The sequence below is a fragment of the Rhipicephalus sanguineus genome, chromosome 4, assembly GCF_013339695.2.
Source record: "Rhipicephalus sanguineus isolate Rsan-2018 chromosome 4, BIME_Rsan_1.4, whole genome shotgun sequence".
In the NCBI taxonomy this organism is placed as follows: domain Eukaryota; kingdom Metazoa; phylum Arthropoda; class Arachnida; order Ixodida; family Ixodidae; genus Rhipicephalus; species Rhipicephalus sanguineus.
Genome location: NC_051179.1, coordinates 193,422,575 through 193,449,395, shown reverse-complemented (window position 1 = coordinate 193,449,395; position 26,821 = coordinate 193,422,575). Strand labels below are relative to the sequence as shown.

The 26,821-nt window shown below is 46.9% G+C and overlaps 1 protein-coding gene across 1 annotated transcript in view; it reads left to right on the top strand.

The window, feature by feature from the left end:
• The first annotated feature begins 9,118 nt into the window (after positions 1-9,118).
• The window catches only part of LOC119391949 (F-box/LRR-repeat protein 20), an 81,055-nt gene continuing 63,352 nt past the window's right edge, over positions 9,119-26,821 (top strand). Inside the window, exons 1-2 of the mRNA XM_037659592.2 lie at positions 9,119-9,310; positions 18,756-18,916. Of these exons, the coding sequence (XP_037515520.1) occupies positions 9,119-9,310; positions 18,756-18,916 (353 nt within the window). The remainder of the gene's footprint in view (positions 9,311-18,755; positions 18,917-26,821) is intronic.

The following is a 26,821-nucleotide window of genomic DNA, read 5'->3' as shown; positions in this document are numbered from 1 at the left end:
AAGAGTTTCAATGCGGGTACCACTTTTTTGGTACCTGCATTGAAATGCGGGTACCACTAATAATTTCAATGCGGGTACCACTTTGTCGTTCAAGCACATTGTGCATTTGGCGTCGTCCTAAACGAAAAAAAAGTACTAAATGTCGAGGTGTGAATGCAGAATTTCAGCGACACCATCTCGTGAATGGTTGACGATTTGGAAACCCTTGTGATACCGCAAAGCATGAACTAGCGTCTGCAGAGGCCTGTTAGCGGTAAAAGAGACCTGAAGCCACGCATTTCTATAGCAGTACGTGTATTCATACAAACATAAAAGCAGCGTGCACAAAGTTCTACTTCATCTAATTACGCAGAAATACAGGCTCTTTTTTTGTGGCCGCTAGAGCAAGAAGTAAGTACTTAATTGGCTCAATCGTGCAACACTATTTATAATGTAGTATAAGCAAAACACAATTTAAACACGCGCGAATAAAGGAAAAAAAAAAACATCGAGTACAGTGCAAAAGACGAACGTGACCGAAGGCCAGTACCCCATTGATTGGCAGATTGTGCTTGTCTCACGCATAATAGGAATGTTAGGCCAGTTTCATGCATTTATGTGGCAATGGAGGGCGTATACATCACCATTAGGCTGCAGTCAACGCGCTTTATTTGCCGACAATAGACTCAAACCGCCTACGGCGAAGCGCCGCTGCGTACATTTCTATACGCACCACCAACCGCCTATGCACACAAACATGGCGACGGGGCTGCCACTTACAGCCCGATCTCGCGGCGAATAGCGCTGGTTGAACAGGGACACAAGTAGAGTGCACACAACATAGGCGCTAACTTTCAAACAAAATGTTTATTTTGCATGTGTACAGCTACTTATACTGAACACCTTACAAAAAAACAATATCACACCTGCGCACAGATCCTCCTCATGTTGCTTTTGCCCTGGCATGTTTATCTAGAAAAGTCAGCTCTTTTTCACACAGAGCTACTGATGGGCATAAGGCGTCTACAGACAGGCAGCTAACGCAATTCTGACCTGCATGCAATATGGCGCCTGCCTCAAGGATTTCTCATGTGTGAGATGACTTACATCGAGATGAAATCTTGCACCTATCGAAAATAGGTTTGCACCCACAGTCGCGACAATGCACACCAAGATCACCTTGAATCGCGCTATTCACCTTGTGGCAGTGTTCTCTTAGCCGATCACTGATGCATCGGCCAGTTTGGCCGATGTAAACTTTACCACAGGAGATACACAACACACAGGGTACATTTATTTTATTTATTTATTTTATTTGGCAATAGTGGTGACTCCTAGAGGAGTCGTTGCAGAGTGGGTTACAACAGTGAATAATACACTTGAACTTGTTAAGCAAGAACAGTAGCATAGACTGTATGAAAACAAGATAAAGCAAAGAGTAAACACAACTCGCTTAAGGAAGAACATAAGGGAAAATGCATAAAATGCAAGGCAAGCAACTTTAGATAATGAACTGGGATTCAAACATTTCTATACTGTTAGTTTCAATGGTGGGTGCATCTAAGGCATTCCACTTTACGATCGTTCACGGAAAGAAAGAATACTTAAAAACATTATTAGCCGGCTGATATGGGGTGATTGAAAGTCTAAGTCGCCCTCTGGTATTATAACCTGTTGAAAAATGCACATAATTGGATATACTGCCATTGAGGTGTCCTTTTACTATTTTAAACACATAGCGTAATCGTGCGATCTTATTCCACTCTGAGGTGTGGTTTAGATTAGCTTTTGCCACCAGACCCGAGACACTGTCCTAGCGATTAAAAATAAATCTTACTGCTTTGTTTTGGACCCTTTTAACTTAATATATATTAACGCGAGTAAAGGGGTCCAAAAGAATATTAGCGTACTCAAGAATTGGTAAGACGAGTGTTTTGAATGCTGTAAGCGTTGTGTCACTTGAGGAAGGGTGAAGGGCCTAACAGTAAATTTATCACTCAGGCCTAACAGTAAATTAAGTACCCCAGATTCCAATACTTCGCAATCATGAATAGGAGGCAGGCCACTAAAATTTTTATAAGAAGGGGAGCTGCCATTATTCGAAACAAATACAGATTTGAAATAATCATTCAATTCATTGGCAATTAGAGTAGCGTCAGAGGGAGAACATTTTTTTACAATGAAGGTATTGCTATTAGAGATCACCGGTTTTATGAATTTCCAGAAAGAGGCCGGCGACTCTCTTATCATTTCACTAAGCCTAACATTATAAAAATTGTATTTCTCTTCTTGCATGTTAATTTTAAGTTCTTTAGATATGCTTGAGATCTGATTATGTTTGTGTTCTGGTGGCGCTCTTTCTGGGCTTTCTTCAAGTGCTTAACTTTCCTTTTTAGATGAATAATTGCCCGCATGATCCAGAGATTGGATAGATTAGTTTTTTTTTATTTCTAAGTGGTACAAAGAGTTGTATACAGTAATGGACTGTGTTTTTGAACTTTAACCGAACTTTAACCACAAGGCGTCAACATCACACGTACCAACACTGTGGAAGAAGTAGTTGTAAGATAGTTCCAATTTGTCCAAAACAGAGACATCATCAGCTCTGGCAGTCACGAAAACATGTAACCTTAAGATGCCTTGTTGCCTTTAACGAAGAAAACTGTACAAGCACATCACGATGATCAGAGATGCCATCGACTAGATCACACTCGGTGGTTGCCAGAAGGTTGCTTCGGACGAAACACCGTGAATGCGTGTGCAATCTTGAATTAGTTGTCGTTAAGTTCCTCACCACTCACTACATCGTTATTAGTAGCTGAAAATGTATTCCAACCAATTCCTGGCAAATTAAAATCACTGCAAAGAACGAGCTTTGTGTTTTGTGACATAGTAGAAGCCGTGGATGCCTTTAACTCTTCCAGGACCTTCACATGTTCCCCAGGTGGTCTGTAAACTGCTCCAATTATTACCGTAAGATCCCAAGCAAGCGCCCCTTTTTCTGGAGAGTTGAAATATCGGCCAGTGATCGAGCAAGCGCCCCACCACTGCTTCATTCACTGCTTTTATTCGCTTGACGAGGGCTAATTGCGACACTGAATGCATGCCTATTCGATAAAGCATTTCATTGAAATCACGCACGGCTCTTCCACCGTCATCTTGAATTTTGCTCCATGATCGCGCAAGGGCCCCCAAATCTTGTCGGATTATCTTTCACCACAGGGGGGCGCTTGCTCAGAGTTTTACGGTAGACATTCGTTCTGGAGGAACAACTTACAAAAGGCTTCAGCTCCAGGTCGCTCGGACATATGTACAACATTTAAGCCCTTCTGAAAGGGCAGTGCCACAGCCCCACCCCTAGAATTCTTATCTCGTCTGTGAGCGCAAGACTCAGGGGGCATGAATTCGTTGTCGAAAACATCATCGTGAAGCCATGTTTCGGTCAGGGCGATTACGTCAGGATCGTGAATTGAAGTGCTCTAAATTGAGGCCCTTGTGCTTCTACATCTTACATTCAGCAGCTGCGACGAAGAGGAACAGTACTGGGATCATTTTCTTTAATTTCTAGAAAGTACAACCTTACCGTTTGCAGCCTCATCCCAGGTATACAGAATTCTGTTGACAGATACATTATCAGAGGAAGGTTTTAGCCAAATTCCATGTTGTCTGTTTACAGTGGTACAATCCCACAACTTTGCTCATATGTTCCGCAATTTTTCTGAGTAGTCTTTGGTCACATACATACCAGAATATTTTAGTTTGCAACAATTATTTAGAATTGGTTGTTTTTCTCTATAATAGAATAGCTTAATAATAATGGGTCTGTTTGGGTGTTTCGATCCAATCCTGTGACATCTTTCCACTCCATTTATAGAAAGCTTCAAAATGGTTGTTAAGCGGGCTGGTTGGTAACGTACACGTGGCTTTTCAAACAGCGCAAGAACAGGACAGACCACACAACACAGGTGGCCAGAATTTGTACAAGGACGTGCTTAGTTCTGGCTTTTTCATTAAAGACAGTGTTGGTTTGTTTTAGCCACAAGCTACCTTGGCACAGCATCAACATTAGAACTCCTGGGCCTCCGTCCAGTTAAGGGCCTCATCACAAGGAACAGCGTGCACAACCCCAGCAACGTGGACCTGCCTCAAGCCCTTGTAGCAAAACAGCCATTTGGGCTATTCATTCTAAAAAGACAGGGTGTGCAAACACATACACATGTGTATGTGTTTGCACGCCCTGTCTTTTTAGAATGAATACTTACCAACTAGCTCAGTTCTCTGTTATTCTAAGCTTCATTTGGGCTAGTTGGTAACGCTTCATATCTTAAAGCAAAAAGGCGCACTGTGGGAACAAGGACATACGAAGGGAGGAACCGACGACGCAACTGAAGGTTTATCGAAAGAGCACGCATAAATATGTTACAAAAATGGCACGTGGTGCAAATTTCCCTAGCCGAAACAAAACAAAACAAGATGGATATCCCCTTAACAGATCATGAAGGCACATGCGTCTATACAAAAAGGAAGTTCGAAGAAAACCAGAAAAAAGAAAAAAAGAAAATTCAGACTGCATGGGGGGTGGGGGGGGGAAGAGGGGGAGATGAGGGCAGACAAGTTTAATGCAGTGTGTTGATCAAATATGAATACTCTATCTCTGTTATGGCGATAGAAGGGTGGTTAACGCATCTATCCCCGCATCTCTTTATGTGAAAAGCTTCAATTAGTTTGCGCGTGGTTTTATCTCGATGCCTAGATAGAACCATCGCGTCAACGAAAAAAGGTGAGCACCTGCACGTGGTGCAGTGCTGGGACAAGTGGGCACCCTCCCTTGACGCCACGGGAGGGTTGTGCTGTTGTGCTCCTGGCGGTAAATATTTAAGCAACAGCCAGTTTGGCCACTGTGTATACGTTGTGGTTGTATACATCTGACTTTTCTAGATAAACGTGCCAGAGTGATAGCGACATGAGAAGAATCTGTGCGCAGGTGTGATATTGTTTTTTTGTAAGGTGTTCAGTATAAGTAGCTGTGCACTTGCAAAATACATTTTGTTGAAAGTTAGCGCCTGTGTTGTGTGCCCTTTCCTCGTGTCCCTGTTCAACCAGCGCTATTATCATCTGACGATGTTGTACCAACAAGTCCAAATGGAAACTCTGTTCAATGAACTTTCTTTTCCTATGTGTTGCGAAACAGATCCCAGGTTCGAAGTGTTGGCTCCCGATTCTTGAACCAGGTCCTTGCTGCATCTGCCAAGTAGAAATAAATGCACTGCAGCTTGTCGTTGGAGTCCCACTTGTTGGAAATGGTGACACGGTCGTACATTTCCAGCCAACTTTCTGGGTCTTTGAAAGATGATCCGCGGAAAGTTTGTGGCTCCCCTAGTTGCTGTAGCAGCATAGGCATAGGTGCCATGGGGCACAGTCGCCGATGTTGTGGTCATGGTTGGGGTCTTCCTGGTCCTGTCGGGTAAAGGCTCGTATTCTGGTGATAGTTCTTCTTGCCTGCGGCAAGCCCGTTGATCCGGGCTGGCTTTGATGCCTTCTTCACGAGTTGGGCTCGGTTCATGGCTTTTCAAGGGTGTGCGGAACATGAAAGAACCAGTACGTCCACCAGGTGTGTCTTGTAGTTGTGACGGTGAAGAAAGCAATCGCAGCCGGTAAAGATCAAACTCTTTATTGGGCAAAGTTGTGCCCAAAAAAAGAACTGCCCAGAAAAAGAATGACACTCAAAGGGCAGTAATATTGGCGTACACAGTCGTTGGTCCTCGAATAATCAGATCAATGGTAAGATGCATTGGCATTTATACATGTGGCATCGAAGATTCCAGCGTTATTGTTGGTGGTCGCGTTAGTTCCAAAATAGACTGTACTGTTTGCGTTGCACGTCCAAGCTTATCAGAACAATCTAAAATAATCGGAAATGTTTAACTGGGACATTCCGGTGTGGCGTGCACAAGTGGTTACATGTGTAACGAGTCTGTTACATGAAAATAGAAAAAGAAGCGTGCGTGGCAGTATTTTCATAACACTAGCATTGTTTACTGCTATGGAGAATTGTTAATGTCAATCTATTGAGGCAGCTGAAACAAAGCGTAGTGACATTGAATCGGAGAGCGCCACCGTCTATTTCACTTGCTAAAAAACAACTTGGCTAACTTGATGGTGTGCTCGATACAAATGGCTGAATAATGATTGACTTGACACATGGGCTTGTTTGTTTTCTCTCTGCTTCCTTGTACCTATATATGTATGCACATCTCACTATAAGCTTTCATTTGAAGTAAGCACTTGTGGTTTGTCCTTTTTTTGTATCTGTCCTTAGTGAAGTTTCGTACTATCTGCAATGTTGAAAGCTATCTTTATTTTTGGTGACCTCACAAAAAGAATCTAGAAGAGCATTGCAGGAGGATCGAAAGGTGGGCCAGTTGGTAATTCATTTTCTTTGTTCAGCGAACTGGGAGCGCAGAAAAAAGCACGAAGGACGGAGCAAGGAACCATGTAAGACGAGCGCTCTTATTTGAGCGCTCGTCTTATGTGGTTCCTTGCTTCGTCCTTTGTGTTTTTTTCTGCGCTCCCAGTTCGCTGAACGAAGAAAATCTAGAAGAGAACATATCCTTAAAGATGTCAAGTAGTGACCTGCTCCTTGAACATAATCTGAAAGAACAGATGGAAAACCTTTGTGATCTCACCAGCATAGGCTAAAGCAACCGTTTCAGGGCACTGCTTACTGAATAGAAGCAGAGGTGTAATATTGGAAGAACATATTCAAAACTTCATTTATGAGGAACTTGAGTTCCAAAAACGTAATGCAAGTTCAAAGAATAACTAACTGAAGCACTTTATATATAGCGCAACTGCCGAAGCTATTTGTCGGTGGCTTTAATACTCGCTTCATACTCTGGGGTAGCGAAAAAACAGACCAAAGATTACAAGTGATTGAAGATTTCAGTAATGTATGTCTTTTAAACTCTGGTTCCTCAACTTTTCACTAAACTCATGCAAGTTTAGAGCATTGCTTACCATCTGCTTTTTGCGATTTTAAGTGGCAAGTCTTCAACACTTCATATTCAAGTGTTCTTTTAACTTTGATCATCAAACTGTCACTGACATCACCTGCCATCAACTCCAACTGCATAACTGGAAATAATTACAACATGCAGACTGGCCGCTATTTATGGAGAATGCAAAACTCGACCACATCCTTTCTCAAAATCTCGACATCCCACAAATTAATGGCAAGTTCACAACAGTCTTGACATCACATTACAAACGGAGATACCCTAGTCGTCTGTTTGAAGACGGCTAGATCCCTGGCAGACACAACCTAATTGAACCAACAGCCATTAAAGCCAAGGGAGGCTTAGGAGGCATTATTTTAACTGCAGCATACTAAATATGTCGTAAATGTAAAGTACTGGATTAAAAATCTGCTTGCCACTGGTGGGGAATGAGTCTTTGGATAACACGTCTGATGCTCACAGCTACAGTGGTGGTCACTTTGTTGGCTATTTCTGTGGGTAATCCTGGGAGTGTTAGCCAGTGCCACTCATAGCTGCGACAGCAAATGTCTTTTTGCCTGATTGGGTCACATAGCACAGGATCTTTTTTATAAATTGGCAGGTGACCAATGAACGCTCGCATATCTAACAAAGAAACGAGCCCTTGATCCATTCCCTCTGTCATTCTTTCATAGCAAGGTCTCGTCCCAGCAGATTTGACGCCTTCAGGTAGCATGTGAGGGTTTATTAGTCAGCTGCCGGCATGTAAAAAGGAAAGACCGCGTGCTGCGTGATGCCGGCTGCTAAAAACAGTGTTCCACACTTGCCGTCATGGTTACAAGTGGCACTGGCTAATACTAACGCGAAAGGGTTAATCATCTGCCTGCTCTTAAAGTTCATGCACTACTTAACAGCTCTGGGCTAAAGAGGAGGTTCCATGTCTGCCTCCATGGTCAATGGTGGTTTGGGACTGGCACTTCAAGCATAAAATCGTGGACACCTGCATAAGTACCCATCAGTGTTGGTTATTGAGCAGCCATCATTGAATCGACAAGTTGGGCAGCTTGGTAAAGATGCGTAGTGACTTATTAAAAAGTGCTAGAAAATCGGGTGAAGAGAAAGAAGGTAGGCAGGACAAGCACGAACTTCAAACCAGCACTTATTCAGAACCGCACACATAATACACTTTTCGAATGCCAGATATCTTGCATAACATATTTTGCACGACAACTGGTAAGTGACACACTTGGGATTCAAACAGTATATAGTACGTGCGTGTTTCTGGTTTGAAGTTGGAGCCTATCCCATCTACCCCTGGGACGTTAAACCCCAACACTTATTATTATATCCCATCCACCTTATTTCTTTTGTCTTGGTTTTTGAACGCTTTTCAATAAATCACGATGCATAATTGAATCGCAGCTGCTAGTGCAAGAGATGTGTAATGCAAAAGGTTATGAGCTTGGCTCCCACTGGTGGCACTTTCACTTCCCTCTTGGTTCTGATTTCTACATCTCAATTTAAAGAAATCCTACAAATAACTTGCCTTATGCTTTGCATGCCTTCGTTATCAGTTGGCTTCATAGCTCTCGTTGATCAGTTTCTGCTTGTTCATTAAAACTAAGTTGTCCGCGTTCTGTAAAGTGCACGCAAGACGGGCGGCATTTATTATTGTTCAAGTCATTTGCATAATCAATGGCATAAATCATGGGGGGTCAGGTGGGTCCTGACCCCGCTTGTGTTCAGGCTGGGGGGGGGGGACACCCTAGCTAGTGCCCCCTCTTAGTCGAACGCATATTTTGACCTTTTAGGTGGTCATTACTCATGATGCACAGAACATTTTGTACTCAACTTTTTTTAACGTCTGTTTATTTTGTATTGATACCTGTTTTCAATAGCCTAAGCCCTGTAAGACTGTATTGAAACTGCAACTGCCGTTCAGAGGGTTTCCAAGAAGATTCAATAGCAAAATACAATTACGTGGTGTAAGCCCATGCACGTTTTTTTTTTTTTTTCGAAGGAGGATATGAAATTTTATATATTTTTAGATCTGTGTCCCCCTTTGTGATTTTGCTGGATTTACGCCACTGTGCTTAATACCTAAACTTTCGCAGCTGCTGTCCCCATTGGAGAATGAATGTATCATGCATGTTGTATCGTGCAGGGCAGTGTGTGAGCTGGGCCAGCGCTTGGGACACCAGCTGATCTCCTTGGAGCTGGATGGGGAGGAGCTGACGGATGCTGCCATCGAGGCTCTGCACAGCTGCAAACAGCTACGCACCCTGGGCATTAGCTATGCTGAGAACCTCTCTGATGCCAGCCTTGCCTGCATCCAGGCCAGCAGTCTATTTCTTTGCTATCCCACTTTCTTGAAGGTTGTTTGGAATGAGTGAAGGCTAAAAAAAGGATATGTAATTGTGCGTAACTTTTCAGTCTGAATTTGGGCTGTGCAAGGAAGGCATGTCAGTGCTACGTAACGGTGTCAGAGCACACACGCTTGCTCTCCAGGAGCTACATGTGGGCTCGTGTCCCACCCGCCACGCCAGTTACTTGTCTGTCAACTTTGGATTAGGTCTGCACTGCATTAATGAAAATGCCTGGCATTCGTGTGTCTGTCTTGTTTACACTAAGTTTTGGCGTGGAAGAGGCATTTTGGTGTCTGTAATGTCTAACTCTTACCAAGCTCCTGTCACATGGGCACTTTCAAAGATTTTTGAAATAAAGATCCTTTGCTTCAAAGGAAAGGGCTTTGAATCGAGGGAGTTAATACCTTGAAACGGGAAAGGATGTTTTATTTTCAAGTCAATATATCCAACTTTCATTTACTAAAAAGGAAGTTCCCCAGTATTCTAGTATATATGAACACTAACAACTGTGTCGCAGTCTCAGTTCATAACAATATGTGTGCCAGAAACTCCCTACAGCCAAGTATAGCAATATTGTTTCGAACGCCCGAAACGACTGCTTCCAAAGTTTAGTAAGGTTATCTGAAGGCGCATTTCGTTCTGGAGATAAGTCCACAGCTGGCGCTCACCTGGCACTGAATGGGCCCACATGGGGGCAGTGAAGCAGAGGCTGCCAGCAGGCACTCGTTCGGAATGAGATATGGCTGCGTCTTCTCGTTTGCAGCCGCGGCGTTGACCTCTAGTGATGACATCATAGCTAATGCCAGCACTATTTCTATTTTAGTTCTACACTGTGTGGGGGTGCTATATCATCCCTGTATTGGCGACTGCCGTAACTTGGGCGCGGCCGCTGTGTTTGGAACGCACGTGCTCTGCGTAAGCCGAGGCGTTCGTCCAAGGTCAGTGATGCGATGTCTGTAATCCGAGTTTAGCGCGGTGGCGCCGGCATCGCCGCCGCGAATTTAGGCCGGCGCATAAAAACAGCAGTGATTCTCTCTTTTGTGGTGTGGCTGCGGGCGCGGATGGACGTCTCGTCGCGGTGGGTCCGGGGGACGGTACCGCGGCTCGCTGCCCTCGGGCCCTCGTGGTGAGTCGTGCATCTGCGGCGCCGCCTTCGCATTTGTATTGTGTTATGTTGTCTTATTTTATGTCTTATGTATGTCTTATGTTATATTGTATTGCATGCCTTTTATTGTCTTGAGTGTGTGCTATGTTTCCCAGCATGCATAAGTTTAGCGTGTTACGTATTAATTGTCAGCGTATAAGCTTTAGCGTGTTAGCGTGTTACGTGTTACTAATTCGGCCGGCGAGCTCGCCATATAATGTAAAGTGAGTTTTAATAAACCTACATTTTTGTTGCACGACCGCGTGGACTGTGTCCGTGTGTTCCGAGAGCGGCGGCGTATATCGCTTCAGACCCCACAACTGTCACTGTCATCGCTCATTGCGATTGAGAAACACGCGAGAAGTTGGCTGGCCCAAGTCCACACATATCCAAAGAAATGAGGCCCTTCCTGTGCGGGAAGAGGCACGCTAGGCCGTACGTGGCTTGCTCAGTTGGCGTTTTCCACTCACTTGTGGTCGGTTTTACATCAGCCAAACTGGCCAGCGTCTATACAAGAGTTAGGGAGCAGCACAAACTTTCCACGAAAAGCAATCTGTCAGAACATTTGCCTAAGCATTGTAAATCCTGCACATATGAGCCGAGGTGTTCCAGTGTTGCTATTCTTGGTAAAAGTACAGACGCTCTGGTGCGGAAAATTATGGAAACTTACTGCATTAAAAAGAAAAACATCGTGTGTTTCAGTGAGACGTGTGTGGTTATGATTATGAATCTTGTCATTCTGTGCTAGATCAGAAACAGCTTTGCAATGGCTTAATGCCTGGTGTTATATGATTATGCGAAGCAATAATGTTAGCTCGTGTGTGTTACAGCTATATATTCTTCTGCTTTACACTGAATAAAGTTAGTTGTGGGTGGTGCCCCTTCTGTTTCTTCTGTCTCTTTTTTTTTTGCTCTAGTAATGGTTCAGTGTCTAGTTTATTCAAAGTTATGTACCCATTTATGTTAAAAAAACTTGACGTGCAAAAATGAACACAAGAGAGAAGTCAAGATGCCACAAACGCCGGCAAACAACTTAAATGGCACACAGTGGCGGAGAAGAAGGTAGGCACAAAAACCGTCAGCGCATGCACAGGCAAGAGGCAATACCTATCAATCCGGTATGTGTGGAGGTCTACGTGAGAGATAACCGTTCAGGCATTTGATTTCTTTATGCAAGTTATTCGACAGTTGGCTCACGCATGTGCTACCACTATTATCGGTGTGCTATATAAGGTTCCTGTTAGCTGCGGCCGTTTCTACGTTGGACAGATGGGCCACTGTGTTAACCAGAGATTAATGAAACATAGATCACTAACTGGAGGCTCACCATCTAATCTATCTCTACATTGTCAAGAGAGTAAATGTACACCAAAATTCAATGGACGCGCAGTTTTCTACAGGCAGAGGAATGAAGAAATGCATCTAATGGTTGAGGCCTGGCATATTGTCACGTGGTCTTGACGTTGACGAAGACTGCAGTCGGCATGTTCAAGATGAAATTCTTTATTTGGGGAAACGAAAAGTCAGACTGCAAGCAATACACGCTGTACACTCATAGCGGCGAACAGAGCGTCGGCCGTTGGTAATCTGATCTGTAGTAAGGCGCGGGCAGCATTTGTACATGCGGCGTCAAACATTCGAGCCTTATCGCTGGTGGCCTCGTTAGTTCCAGAATAATCTCAACTGTTCGTGTTTGCACGCTCAAGTCTATAAGAAGATTCTAAAATAATCTGGAAGGTTCCCAGACATTAGGGCACGTCCTGCGCAAGGCAGCGGCTATGCGTGCAATACAGCAGTTACATAAAAATAACAAAAGCATCATCCCGGTGCCTGATCATGGAAGGGGGAAAAAAAGTGCATACATAAATAAAGTACAGTAAAAGCTTGTTAATTCGAATTCCACGGGAACGCTGAGCAATTTCGAATTAAACAAAATTCGAAATAATGAAAGTGAGCAAAAGTGGGTGGATTTCGGGGGTGGGGGCACGAAAAATATTTATTGGCCAAAAAAGTCGGTGATGACCATCTGCTTCTTTTCTCTGAATGCCACAGCTGCGGCTCTCTGTTCCAGCGTGCGGACGCGGCGCAGGGAATCCTCTTCACCCTCTTCAAAGCTGAAGAAGAGACGCGCCACATTAAGTGCCTCCATCACCGCAGAAGCTGACGGGCGCACAGGCGCTTCGTCATCTTCGTCTTCCTCACCTTCTGGCTCTTCAGCAACAGGCTGCGCACCGGCTACTTGAGCGATAATGTCCTCATCAGTCAGGGCACCACACACCGATGCACCGGTGTCAACTTCAACATAATCGGCAAAACGTACGCCCCGAAGAGTGTCGCGCAATGCCACTGGCATGAGCTCCTCAGCCCCGTCCACGTCGACGTCACAACTATCCTGCGCACTTCCAGCTGAAAATCCACTGTGGCGGAAACAGTTTGCGATTGTGGTTGCGGGTCACCTGTTCCCATGCACGCACCAACATGTGCATGGCAGTGAGCAGCGTAATGCCGAAGTCCCTGTCGCCCGCGCACAAAATCATTCTCTCCAGCATGTGACGCCTATAAAAGCACTTGATGTTCCTTATCACACCCTGGTCCATTGGCTGTAAAGCCGCAGTCGTATTTGCTGGAAGGAACACTAACTTTGTTGCTCTCAGCTCAACGTCGACTTTGTGCGCCGAACAGTTGTCGACGACAAGAAGAACGCGTCTGCCGCCCAGTTCCATTCGCCTGTCGAATTTCAGTAGCCACTTCCTGAATAGGTCACCTGTCATCCAGGCTTTCTTGTTTGCGGCGTACTCCGTCGGCAGTGACCGAATGTTTTTGAAGCACCGTGGCTTGAGTGCTTTGCCAATCACAAAAAGGGGGACCTTTTCCGTACCGGTCATATTTGCGGCGACCAGAACAGTGACACGCTCTTTGCTGCGCTTGCCGCCGGCACAGCTGTCTCCCTTGTAGGTGATCGTCTTGTCTGGCTGCAACTTGAAAAATAACGCTGTCTCGTCAGCGTTAAACACATCCTGTGGTGAGTAGCTCTCCAAGTACTGCTGCAGGGTGTCGCTTCTCCAAGTAGCGCATGTTTCGGCGTCCACTTCCTTTGCCTCGCCGGATAACGTGCGGAATACGAGATTGTGCCGCTCCCTGAAACGATGAAACCATCCCTCGGAGGCGACAAAGTCTTCAATGTCCAAGCGCAGGGCGAAATCGGCTGCCTTGGCCATGATGATAGGGCCGCTCAATGCGATACTCTGGGCTCTCATTTCTTTAACCCAGATAATCAAAGCCGACTCCAGTTCCGGGAACTTCGCTGTCCTTAGCCTTTTTCGACTGGCGCCAAAATCCTCGGCTTCATAGGCGTTTTCAATGGCCGTCCTGTTGCGTATGTAAGTTGACAACGTGCTCGGAGGTATGCCGTGCTTCCTCGCAATTTCGTATTTGCTCGAGTTCCCTTGGTCAACCTCTCGCAAAATCTCCACCTTCTCCTTGACAGTTTTCGCGCAGTAGTTTCCCCGCGGCATCTTGCAACTTCGATGTGGAATAAGACGGCTTGACAGCGTGAACGAACAACGTGCTCAAGGAACAAAGTGACGCTGCCGGGTGCGGCCTAGGACTGCTAGGACTACTCCGCCGACTCCTCAGCGTCCCGCGGGTCCCGCGTATACAAGTGGCGCCAGGCGCTGAGATAGCGGGAGGGCTACGGAAAAAAAAAAAAAATTGCTCCCTGGATTTCGGAGGCCATACTTTGCTCGCCCTTTGCTCGGAGGCCACTTGAAGCTCGAAAAAACCAGTTGTGCCACCTATCGTTCGGCCGTAAAAGCTTCCACTAGTGTTTGGCGATGATGACGCTCGGCGGCGCGCGCTTCGAATTATCCGCAGAGGCGGCAATTTCTGTTCGAATTAACAAATCGTTTTACACATGGTCTCCTATGCACTGCGGACCGGACTGCGGCGACCATTTCGAATTATCCAAAATTTCGAATTAATGAGGTGTGAATTAACGAGCTTTCACTGTATAATGATAAAGGGAAAAAAACAGAGTCCTAAGGTTTGCTAATGCGCATAAACCAGCTTAAAAGGGCCCCACAACACTTTTTCAAGTAGCCATGGAATGGCTTCACTAAAGGAACTTATTGCCTCACGAATCGAACGCCGCAAAAAATTTTTAGAATCCGTCCAGTACGAGCGGAGTTACAAAGATTTGTCACATGCTGTAATTGCTTTGTACATCTTCTCTCGCCCCGATGAAAGAGCTGGAAGCTAAGTGGGGGGGGGGGGTATGGTACGGGGAAAGAAGGTACATCACGCACACCTCCTGACCTTGAGCACATTTTCTTTTTTTTTTCTTCGAACGCATGGAGTATTTATTGTGATCGCGCGCGCGGTCAAGTAGCGGCCTCTTGCGGCGGCCGCAGCAACTACCGAACGCGCCATGTTTTGACATCCGGTTATCCGACTGATTTGTTAGTGTCGGTAGCTGAAGGTGTACTGCGGCACCTAAAAGCTAGTCGTGCCATAAGTAGCACCAACGGAAATCCTGCTGTTGACAAACGCAATGTAGCTTTAATTCCGTACATCCACCGGATATCGCACAACTTAAAGAAAATAGCCGCTCGGGACAATGTTCAGGTTGTTTTCACAGCGCCTGAGAAACTCTTAAGTTTGTGTAAAAAAACTAATCCAACGAAGACTAAGGACAAGTGCGGTAAGAACCACAAGAGAAAGTTTGTTGAGTGCAAGTCAGGTGTTGTTTATCGCATTCCGTTATCCTGCCAGCGTTTTTATATCGGACAAACAGGAAGGTGCGTGAACGATCGTCTTCGAGAGCACCACTATAAATGCAATAAGATGCCCGCAGATGGTTTTCTGGCAATACATTGCCAAGACTGTGCGTGTGTGCCATTGTTTGACAAAACTGTCATTGTTAGAAAGAGCAACTGCGAAGTCACCCGATTGATAGTAGAAAGTGAGCAGATTGACTATTACGGTAGCTCTTGTATCAGCAAGACTTCGCTAACGCTGTCTGAGAAAGAAATTAGTTTCCTGCGCAAACCGTAAACATTTATCTATTGTGTGATTCCGCTGCAGTGTTTTTTTGTTCATTCGTCCGATTTTGTCTGGTTCCTGTATCTCACGAATGTCACATGGTTCTGTGACGTGTAAGTGAAGGCACTTTTGTTCGAAGCGATCAAGGAATAAACTTTATTGTTGTGAGTAGCGCCCATGTGTCTAGTGTCTCTTCCTATGTGTCCTCGTCTACACCAGCGCTAAGAAACTGCCTTTGCCATGTTCAAATCAACCAATGGCATGGAAACTGCCTGTGATGCTGTAAGCATCATTTTTTGTCGAGATAAGAGGAAAGGCTTTTTAGCTGACTTTGCGAATTTATTGTAAATCCCAGGCCGCATGCTGCGCTATAATGTTTGGCTTGCGTGTTCTCGGGAGCCTCGACTACTGATCGGCAGCATTTTCTGACCATGCTAAAAAAGTGTTGCAGGGCCCGTTTAAGGTGAACGACATGGATGACTTCAGGTCGTGCGTGACGCCTCTGAGAGTTCATGACGTCATCCTGGATGACCTCACAGTCTAGAGCGCCGAGACGTCGAAGCACCTTGTATGGCCTGATATGCCGAAGAAGTTTTTCACCAAGCTATATCGGCATCCAAACCCAAACACGGTTGCTGGGCTGGTATTCCACGAAGCATCATTGAAGATTGTAACGGCGGCTGTTGGTCTTTTGCTGATTCTTGGTGCATAGGCAGACGAGTTGTCGGGCTTCTTTGGTGCACTGAAGGTAGACAGTCACGTTGAAGTGTTCTTTGTTGGTGACGGGTAGCATGGCGTCGAGCATCGTTGCAGGGTTCCTTCCATCTACCAACTTGTATGGGGTCATCTGCATCGCTTCTTGCACGACCGTGTTGTACACGAAGGTCACGTATGGAAGGATGGCATCCCACGTCTTCTGTTCGATGTCGACGTACGTGGCCAGCTTGTCGGCGATGGTCTTATTTAGGCGCTTGGCGAGACCATTGGTATGTGGGTGGTAGGTGGTGGTCCGGCGGTGGCTTGTGTGGCTTTATTCCAAGATCGCCTGAGTTAGGTCCACAGTAAAGGCCGTACCTCTGTCAGTAATGAGGACCTCTGGGGTGCTATGGCGCAGGACGATGTTCTCAACGAAGAATTTGGCTAGCTCAGTGGCACTGCCTTTGGGCAGGGCCCTTGTCTCGCCGTAGCGGGTGAGGTAGTCGGTAGCGATGACAATCCATTTGTTTCCAGAATTCGACATCGGGAACGGCCCCAGCAAGTCCATCCCAACTTGTTGGAACGGCCGGCGAGGTGGCTTGATGGGCTGCAGAAGTCCGGCTGGCATATTCCGCAGTGTCTTCCGTCACTAACAGTCTCTGTTAGTCTCTGCAAGACTAACAGTCTCTGCGTGACGTCGGCAGTGAGGCGAGGCCAGTAGTACTTTTCTTGTATTCTGGCGAGTGTGTGGGAAAATCCAAGGTGTCTAGTCATCAGGTCGTCATGCAAAGCCTCCAGAACCTCTGGACATAATGCTGAAGGTACTACGAGGAGATAGTTAGCCCTGAGTGGTGAGAAGTTCTTCTTTAGGAGAACTTCTCACCACTCACGGCTAGAAAAACGACGCCACCCCTCGCTTGAATACCTTTGGAACAACGGTGGCCTTGCCCTTGAGGTATTCCACAAGACCCTCGAGTTTCCGGGTCGGCTCGCTGTTGTTTAGCGAAGTCATCAGCACTTAAGGTTCCCAAGAAGTAGTCACCATCCTGGTCGTCCTTTGGCGGTGGGTCAACGGGAGCACAGGACAGGCAGTCGGCGTCAAAGTGCTTTCGTCCGGACTTGTAAATGATGGTAATGTCGAATTCTTGAAGTCGCAGACTCCACCGTGCGAGGCGAGCTGAAGGGTCCTTCAAGTTAGCTAACCAACATAAGGCGTGGTGGTCACTCACAACATTGAAAGGCCTGCTGTAAAGATAGAGGCGAAACTTTGATGTAGCCCAGATGATGGCAAGGCATTCCTTTTCTGTTGTGGAATAGTTGGCTTCTGCCTTAGATAGCGACTGGCTAGCAAAACCGACAACTCTTTCTAGTCTATCAGTCCTCTGCACTAGGATGACTCCGAGCCCTACGCTGCTTGCATCGGTGTGGATTTCTGTGTCGGCGTATTCGTCGAAGTGCACAAGTATCGCCGACGTCTGCAGCTGTCATTTCAGTTCTTGAAATGCTTCGACTTGTGCTGTTCCCCACTTGAATTTCATGTCAGTTTTCGTGAGGTTAGTTAGCGGCTCGGTGATCCGTAAAAATGTCTTGATGAAACATCTGTAATAGGCGCACAAGCCGAGAAATCAGCGTATGGCCTTCTCGTTGGTTGGCGGCGGGAAGGCAGTGATGGCAGCTGTTTTCCGTGGGTCGGGGTGAACTCCAGACTTGCTAATCATGTGGCCCAAGAACAAGGACTTCTCGTACACGAAGCGGCACTTTTCTGGCTTCAGGGTGAGCCCGGAGGTTTTGATTGTTTGAAGTACAGCTTAAAGGCACCGGAGGTGCTCGTCGAAGGCTGAGGCAAACACAATAATCTATATTATTCTGGCAATAATATAGATAATATAGCGTGTGGGTCAATAATATAAATAATATAGCGCATGTGGCAATATCGATAATAGTGGTAGCGCATTTGTGAACAAACCGTCGATTAACTTGCATAAAGAAGAAATCGAGTTCCTGAGCAGTTATCTCTCACATAGACGCCCATGTGTGCCAGATTCATAGGCATTGCTTCTTGCATGGTCATGTGCAGATAAGATTTTGTGCTACCTTTTCCGCCGCTATGCGGATTTTCAGTTGTTTGCCGGCATTTGTGGTGTCTTGACTTCTCTCTTGTGCCCAGGTTGCAAGTCCAGTCCTTTAACATGAATACGTGCCAACTAGCTCAGCTCTCTGTTATTCTAATGTTCTGTCAGCAATGAGTTGTGCTAAAAAAGTTTATAGGGCTGTCTGTCTATGTTTTGCTGTGTTGTACTCTTGTTGGGTTAAACATGGCATTGTTTTGTTTCTTCAAATTCCAAGTTTTTCTCTGGCATCAATGCAGGCAACTCATATTTGTCTGGTTCATCCTAGATGAAAGAGGCACCTACACATGCCACTTAAACTGCCTGCATCTCCAAATGTCGCCCCTTGCCAGGCGTAAATAAGCCAGCTGTTTGTACTACCTGTTGCTCCTAATTACCCAGGGTTCATCATTCTTTTGATTTATAGGGCTTGCACGAGCTCCGGCAGCTGAAGCTTCGACGGGGGCCTCGGCTGACAGCACGGGGGCTGGGCCGCATGTTTGAGAACCAGAACCTGGCGAATCTCATCCGCCTGGAGTTGGACAGTCTGGCTCTGGACGATGAGGCACTCACCCTTCTGGTTCAAGGGTGCGTACGCTTTACTCTTCTGCAACATTGCCCATTTCTAATGGTTCCTACTTTGCATCAGCGAGCATGGTTTATTGGTACTGAGGCACAAATTTATACATTGGTGGTGACCACGTGCTGCACCAACAGTCTCTTTTTTTATCTTCTCATTTTGTAAAGAAGAGAAGCCATTCCGCTTTGTGAGTGGGATTGCATGTGCAACCCAGTATTGTCAAAGCGGCTCGAGATGTTTACAAGCGCAGTGGTGAGAGGGGTTGCATTGAAGAGGGAATTTTGCCACCCTCACTGCCCCGTGCTGATTCTGCAGCCGAGATGCTCCGTTCCCTCTTCTGGGGAGATTCCTCCTCTCAGCGCAAGAACGTGCTTTGTCGTGAGGCTTCAGGTTTAGGTTTTGAGGGGTGTCACTGACCACATCTCAAGCAAGACGGGAGCATTGCCGCTGGTGTGACTTCCTGCAGTGCCCCGGGCTTTGAGTGCGAACCACTGCCAGAGGCCGGAGAGCAAAAGACACACGGGGCGAGCTGAGCAATTATCACCCTCTTAATGTGCGCTTGCTATTCGTGTAGTGCTGTTCTCTCCCCCCCCAACTCTCCCAGTTGTGCGGAATGCTCTGCCACTGAGTTGTTCTGTGTTTATTGGTGGCAAATGGCAGAATACAGGGTGCCCCAACTATAGAGCACCAAAATTTTTTAAGTAAGTAATGGCGTTACTCAACGCAAGCCTTGTACATATTGTTCCCAGTACATCGGAGCAGCCACTACTAATGTTTATGCTAATTGTTGTGTATTGGCACTGGCCGCTGAAGTCAGCGTATAACTTAGCTTGGTCAATCAACCCTGATATTGAAGAGCACCACCTTCCGGGTTTGGATGTATATATACTAATGTTTTGCCATTTTGAGTTGATTCTGTTTTTCGTTTTCGTGATGGCAATAAAGGTGTGTTGCCGATACTGCCCCGTGCCTATGTTGCCGCGTCGTCCGACCCACACTGCTTAACACTAGTGAAGTTTAATTAATTAGTCACAGTTAATTTTGTAACTCCACAATTGCCTGCCTAATGATCAAAATGTCAATGAGTCATATGTATTGTGGGGTTGCTATCACCCCCTGTAAAGTCGTTTTCGTCTCATGGGGAACACATGTCCGGCGGGTCAGCGTAGTTAGCATACTTGCTGCTTTGCGAGAGATGGCACTGCTCCTGTGGTGGCGCTGCCCTGTCGGCGAAGTTAGACGGGCACATGAGGAACAGCAGACACTCACTTTTGGGGCTTGGCACGGTCGGTGAATGGTCGTATCTCGTGAGGGGTCCGTGGGGACGATTCTGCAGCTTGTTCTCACAGACTCCTGTGGTGACTCAAACATCAGCGACGCTGAATTGCGGTACATTGTATGTGTTCTGTTGTTGGTGTGTGTTATATTGGCGTTCTATTGGGTTATTTGTCATGTTACTGCAGTTCCCCGTTATGTAGAAGCTCTTAATGAATGTCCATGTGTTTGTTGTACGAGCGGCTCTTTCGAGACCCCACAGAAGGCATGCTTAAAGGACATCTGACTTCGCCATTTTCAGCAGCATACTAATTGTGTGCTAATTTTTTCTGGCCGAACAGGAAAATGCATGAAATATGAAAGTATTGCGTGTCTAAACTGCTGCGTGCATCATGAAGCAGTGCCTTCGAACAGGCTCATTGTGAGGTAGCCAGTATCGAGGAAAGAACGCGAAAAAAAAAATTCAGAAGATCCCACGCCTTGTGGGAATCGGTTTCATGCGAAGCAGTCAGCGAGTAATTCTATGCTGCATTTTCTGGCTTTGAGCCAAGCATTACAGGGTGGATCGACGTATTTTTGTAAGTGCAGTAGTTGTGTGCACCTCGGTATGTTCAGCGCAAAAAAGAACACAAAAACACAAGAAAGGGCACGACACAAGTGCTGTCTAACAACTGAAAGTTTAATGGAAGAAACATGTCATATATAAGCATAAAGAAAAAACAAAAAATCTTATCCCCCACCAGGCAAGTAATCACGTATGCTGTAGATATGTAATCTCAGCTTCTGTGAGAGCGATTGAAGGCTGGCTCACGCATCTGTCTCTTGCTTTTATAATTTCAAACGCTTCAGCGATTTCACGCGTGCGCTGGTCCCTGTGCCTCATCAACACAGCGGTTTTGTTTAGCTCGGCTGCGCAACTGCACTGCCGGCACTGGAGAGAAAGATGCGTAGATGGTGTACCTTTCAGAGAGCTAGCATGCTCCCTTAGACGGACGTTAAGACAACGACACGTCTGCCCAATGTACGCACCACTGCATGACAAAGGGATGGAGTACACCACTCCGCTCGCGCATTCAATGAAACGCTTAGAGTGCTTTATAGAGCAACCTTCAGTGCTGTCAGCGGCCTGCCCCTTCTGTGCTCTTTTTTCAACTCTCGCGCACACGCTTCCTAGCTTCTTGCCGGCGCGAAAAACAACATTTACGTCATAATGACCAGCAATCTTGTTAAAACGGTGGGATACCGAGTGCAGATAAGGGATAACGACAAATTTTTTTCCCCTATTAGAGGGCAGAACCACAGCATCAAGACCCTCTTCATTTTCCTTTTTCAAGCGATGAAACAATCGCTGGGAAGTGGAGGCTAGGACCAGGTGCGGGAAACCAGCCGCTTCCAATCTTTCAACCTGCCGTAAAAAACTCTCATGTACAGCGTGAGGACAGGACTTCTTTAAAGCCAAATTGAGACAAGACGTGGCCAATCCATTATTTACAATTTTTGAATGAGCAGATCGATAGCTTCACAATGGTTTTGCGGAACGGGGGAATAAGACCAGCAAACATGATCCCTCTGGAACTGTAATGAAAGGTCTAAAAATTGCAGGACATTGTCTCTTGGGATTTCAGAGGTAAAGCACAGACCTTTGCCCCTTTGCTTAAACATACTTAGGACCTGGATCATAGACGCCATAAAATTGACGCGATCGACAAACACCAAGTAGTCGTCGGCATATCTAAAAATATGTGCAATGTCCTCGAAATCTTGTTCAAGGGCACGGTCCACTTTTCCAAGAAATATATTACAGTAAAAGCTCGTTAATTCGACTCTCGTTAATTCGGAAAATCGGTTAATTCGGACACGTCATCTGGTCCCTGTAAATATTGCCACGTGCGTTTCTTTATCACTTTTGCTATATTCGGTTTTCGGCCACAAAGACTGTCAGCAACGCCCAGCGCGAACCGCGCCTCGTTGTTCGAGAACCTTCGCGATCATTGTAGATCGTTTTGTTAAGATTGCGCGCAAGACGCGCACACTCGAGCTTATTCTAGAATTTGCACGACAGCCAGCGATAACGCTGGAATATTCGACGGCACTTGTTTAAATGCCGACGCGCTTAAAGAAACGCACGTGGCAATGCCCGCCTCTGAAAAAGCATCGTCCCGATGTTTAAAACAGAACAGGCCAATGCATGCAACAATAAATAACAAGAATAAAGCAACAAAGTACAATAAACAATACGCACAAGAAAGAAAGCACAATAATAAAGCAAAATGACAGTCTTCAGATTCGCTAACGTGCGTAATATGGTTTGAGGCGCACGACATGGACGACTTCAGGTCGTGCACGGCGCCGCTGAGAGTTCGTAATGCCATCAGGGACAACCTCGTAGTCGAGTGCGCCGAGGCGTCGAAGTACCCTGTACGGTCCGAAGTATCGTCGAAGAAGCTTCTCACTGAGTCCCCGTCGGCGTATTGGCGTCCATACCCATACACGGTCACCGGGTTGGTATTCCATGTGGCGTCGTCGAAGGTTGTAGCGGCGGCTGTCAGTCGTCTGCTGGTTCTTGATCCGTAGGCGGGCGAGCTGTCGTGCTTCTTCGGCGCGCTGTAGGTAAGCGTCGTCGTCGAGATTTTCTTCGTCGGTGACATTGGGTAGCATGGCGTCGAGCGTCGTCGCCGGGCTTCTTCCGTAGACCAACTTGTACGGCGTCATCTGCGTCGTTTCTTGGACGGCCGTGTTGTAAGTGAAGCTCACGTACGGAAGGATGGCGTCCCACGTCTTGTGCTCAACATCGACGTACATGGCCAGCATGTCGGCGATGGTCTTATTTAGACGCTCTGTGAGGCCATTGGTCTGTGGGTGGTAGGCGGTGGTGCGGCGGTGGCTCGTCTCGCTGTATTTGAAGATCGCCTGAGTTAGGTCCGCCGTAAAGGCGGTACCTCTGTCTGTTATGAGGACTTCTGAGGCGCCATGACGCAAGACGATGTGCTCCACGAAGAACTTGGCTACCTCGGCGGCACTGCCTTTGGGCAATGCCTTTGTCTCGGCGTAACGGGTGAGGTAGTCAGTTGCTACGACGATCCACTTGTTGCCGGAGGTCGACGTCGGGAACGGCCCCAGTAGGTCCATCCCGATTTGCTGGAAAGGCCGGTGAGGTGGTTCGATTGGCTGCAGAAGCCCCGCTGGCCTAGTCGGCGGTGTCTTCCGTCGCTGGCAATCTCGGCAAGTCTTAACGTAGTGGGCGACGTCGGCAGGAAGGCGTGGCCAGTAGTATTTTCCCTGTATCCTTGCGAGCGTGCGGGAAAAGCCGAGGTGGCCCGCCGTCGGGTCGTCGTGCAGGGCCTGCGGAACCTCTGGTCGCAGTGCCGAAGGTACAACGATGAGGTAGTCAGCCCGGGCCAGAGAGAAGTTCTTCTTTACGAGGACGTCGTTTTTCAAGAGAAATGACGCCAATCCCCGCCTGAATACTTTTGGAACAACGGTGGTCCTGCCCTTGAGGTATTCCACAAGGCCCCCGAGATCCGAGTCGGCTTGCTGTCGTTCAGCGAAGTCGTCGGCACTTATGGTTCCCAAGAAGCAGTCATCATCGTGGTCGTCCTGCGGCGGTGCGTCGACGGGGGCACGAGACAAGCAGTCGGCGTCAGAGTGTTTTCTTCCGGACTTGTAAACGACTGTAATGTCGAATTCTTGAAGTCTTAGGCTCCACCGTGCGAGGCGACCTGAAGGGTCCTTCAAGTTGGCTAGCCAACACAAGGCGTGGTGGTCGCTTACAACTTTGAAGGGCCGGCCGTACATGTAGGGGCGAAACTTTGATGTAGCCCAGATGATGGCCAGACACTCCTTTTCTGCTGTGGAATAGTTGATTTCTGCCTTTGATAGCGACCGGCTAGCATAACTGATGACCCTTTCCAATCCGTCGGTCTTCTGCACAAGGACGGCGCCGAGTCCTACGCTGCTTGCGTCGGTGTGGATTTCCGTATCGGCGTGCTCGTCGAAATGCGCAAGTATCAGAGGCGTCTGCAGGCGTCGTTTCAATTCTTGAAATGCCTGAACTTGCGACGTTTCCCACCTGAATTCGACGACGGCCTTCGTGAGTTGCGTCAGTGGCTCGGCGATCCGTGAAAATTCCTTGACGAAACGTCTGTAATAGGCGCACAAGCCGAGAAAACGGCGTACGGCCTTCTTGTCGGTGGGCGTCGGGAAGTCAGCGATGGCGGCTGTTTTCCGCGGATCCGGGCGAACACCATCCTTGTTGATCACATGACCCAAGAACAAGAGCTCCTCGTACGCAAAGCGGCACTTTTCAGGCTTCAAAGTGAGTCCGGAGGTCTTGATTGCTTGAAGTACAGCTTCGCTGTACTTCAATATACGCATCACTTGACAATATACGCATCACTCTATGAGACTGGGCGCTCGTTATTTCGGACAGATTTCACCGCAAATCGGATAATTCGGCGACTTTCGGGCCGCTGGCGAGGCTCGAAAACGAAAAAAGAAAAATTCAGAACAAAAGTGAAGCTCAAACGCAGCATCGCCATGGACATCAATTATCGACTTGGCTTGGATTGAGACTGGTTGAACGCCTTTTTTTCGCGTGTGGGTTTTGTTGCTTTGTTCCCGTTGGTGTGCTGCATCGTTGATCGCCGATTTATCGAGGAAAGTTTCAGTACGGCTCCTTTAGCTTGATCGTTGCTGGTGCTTTTGTGCCGACTTCTCGTGCGACCGCACTCTCTGCCGATGGCAACGCCGGCGAAGCGGCCCAAGTACGAGGCCAAGGACTTCACCACCAAAGTAGAAATTTTGCGTGCTCTGAATAACGGGCTCTCCCGACAAGAAGTGATGAAGAGTGATGAAAGGGGATCCTTCAATCGGCGGCAAGAAGCAAGGAACGAGTAACCGTACTTTTATCCCCCAACGTGACGGGAACAGAGCGCTTGCCGCTTCTCGTTATCGGAAAGGTTCAAAAGCCACGCTGCTTTAAGAACATCAACAATCTTGCCGTGGATTACCGTGCCAACCGAAAAGCGTGGATGACGGGTGAAACTTTTGCGGTACTGCAGACATCATGCGAGCTGCTGAGCACCTTGAAGGGCTCAGAAAAATTGTGTCCGCGCGAATTTCTGCTCGAAAACACAAGCATCCGCGATTACTTTGTTAAGTAAAGGTATGTTGAAAAAACTCGTGCGTTTATTGTGTTTATTTCGACCATTCGATAATTCGGACATTCGGTTAATTCGGACATTTTTTCCGGTCCCTAGAAATCCGAATTAGCGAGCTTTTACTGTACTTAATACTGGAGCTACCCTTGACCCGATACAGATCCCCGATTTCTGTACATAGAGATTCTGCCCAAATGAAACAACTATAGAGCGTAGGTAAAACCAAAGTAGCTCTAAGAAGCTTTCCGCTGGGATACCAACACTATTCCTAAACGCCACTTCATCATTATCCTCGATGATAGTTTCTTTTACACAGCTCATGAGGTAACCATGTGGCAAAGAATAAAACAAGTCTTGTACGTCTACGCTAAACGCAGTACAACTTGAAGGGTTGCGCTCGGCCAACAGTGTCACCACCTCATCTGAATTGTGAACAAGGAAAGGATCAACCACATGCAACGCCTCTAAATGCTTCTGTAAAAAACCCACACAGCATGTTGCCATGAGTTCCGCTCGGTAACAATAGCCCGGAAAGGGACTTCAGCCTTATGGGTCTTTGCAGTGAAAAATATCTGCAGCTCAAGACCTTTAGCAGCTTTAACACCGGAATACAGGCGCTCTAAAGTTAACCGCTCAAGAAGTGCCAGGGCATGCTTCTTTGTCTTAGAGGCCTTTTCATTCACCAGCTTAAAGTTCTTTTCCACAGCATCCATGGCTTTCTTGCAACTCATGCGGCAAGGCAACAAAACATCCTTCCTTGTCAGATACCACGACCCGAAGGCCATTATCAACGAACCAGTCCACAAGTCCCCGCAGGTTTTGCCTGCATCCTGCCTTCTATGACTTTACCTCTGTGCTTTACCTCTGAAATCCCAAGAGACAATGTCCTGCAATTCTTAGATCTTTCATTACAGTTCCAGAGGGATCATGTTTGCTGGTCTTATTCCCCCCGTTCCGCAAAACCACTGTTTAGCTATCGATCTGCTCATTCAAAAATTGTAAATAATGGATTGGCCACGTCTTGTCTCAATTCGGCTTTAAAGAAGTCCTGTCCTGACGCTGTACGTGAGTTTTTTACGGCAGGTTGAAAGACTGGAAGCGGCTGGTTTTCCACGCCTGGTCCTAGCCTCCACTTCACAGCGATTGTTTCATCGCTTGAAAAAGGAAAATGAAGTGAGTCTTGATGCTGTGGTTCTGCCCTCGGATAGGGGAAAAAAATTCGTCGTTATCCCTTATCTGCACTCGGTATCCCACCGTTTGAACAAGATTGCTGGTCATTATGACGTAAATGTTGTTTTTCGTGCCAGCAAGAAGCTAGGAAGCGTGTGCGCGAGAGTTGAAAAAAGAGCACAGAAGGGGCAGGCCGCTGACAGCACTCACTGATGGTTGCTCTATAAAGCACTCTAAGCGTTTCACTGAATGCGCAAGCGGAGTGGTGTACTCCATCCCTTTGTAATGCGGTGGTGCGTACATTGGGCA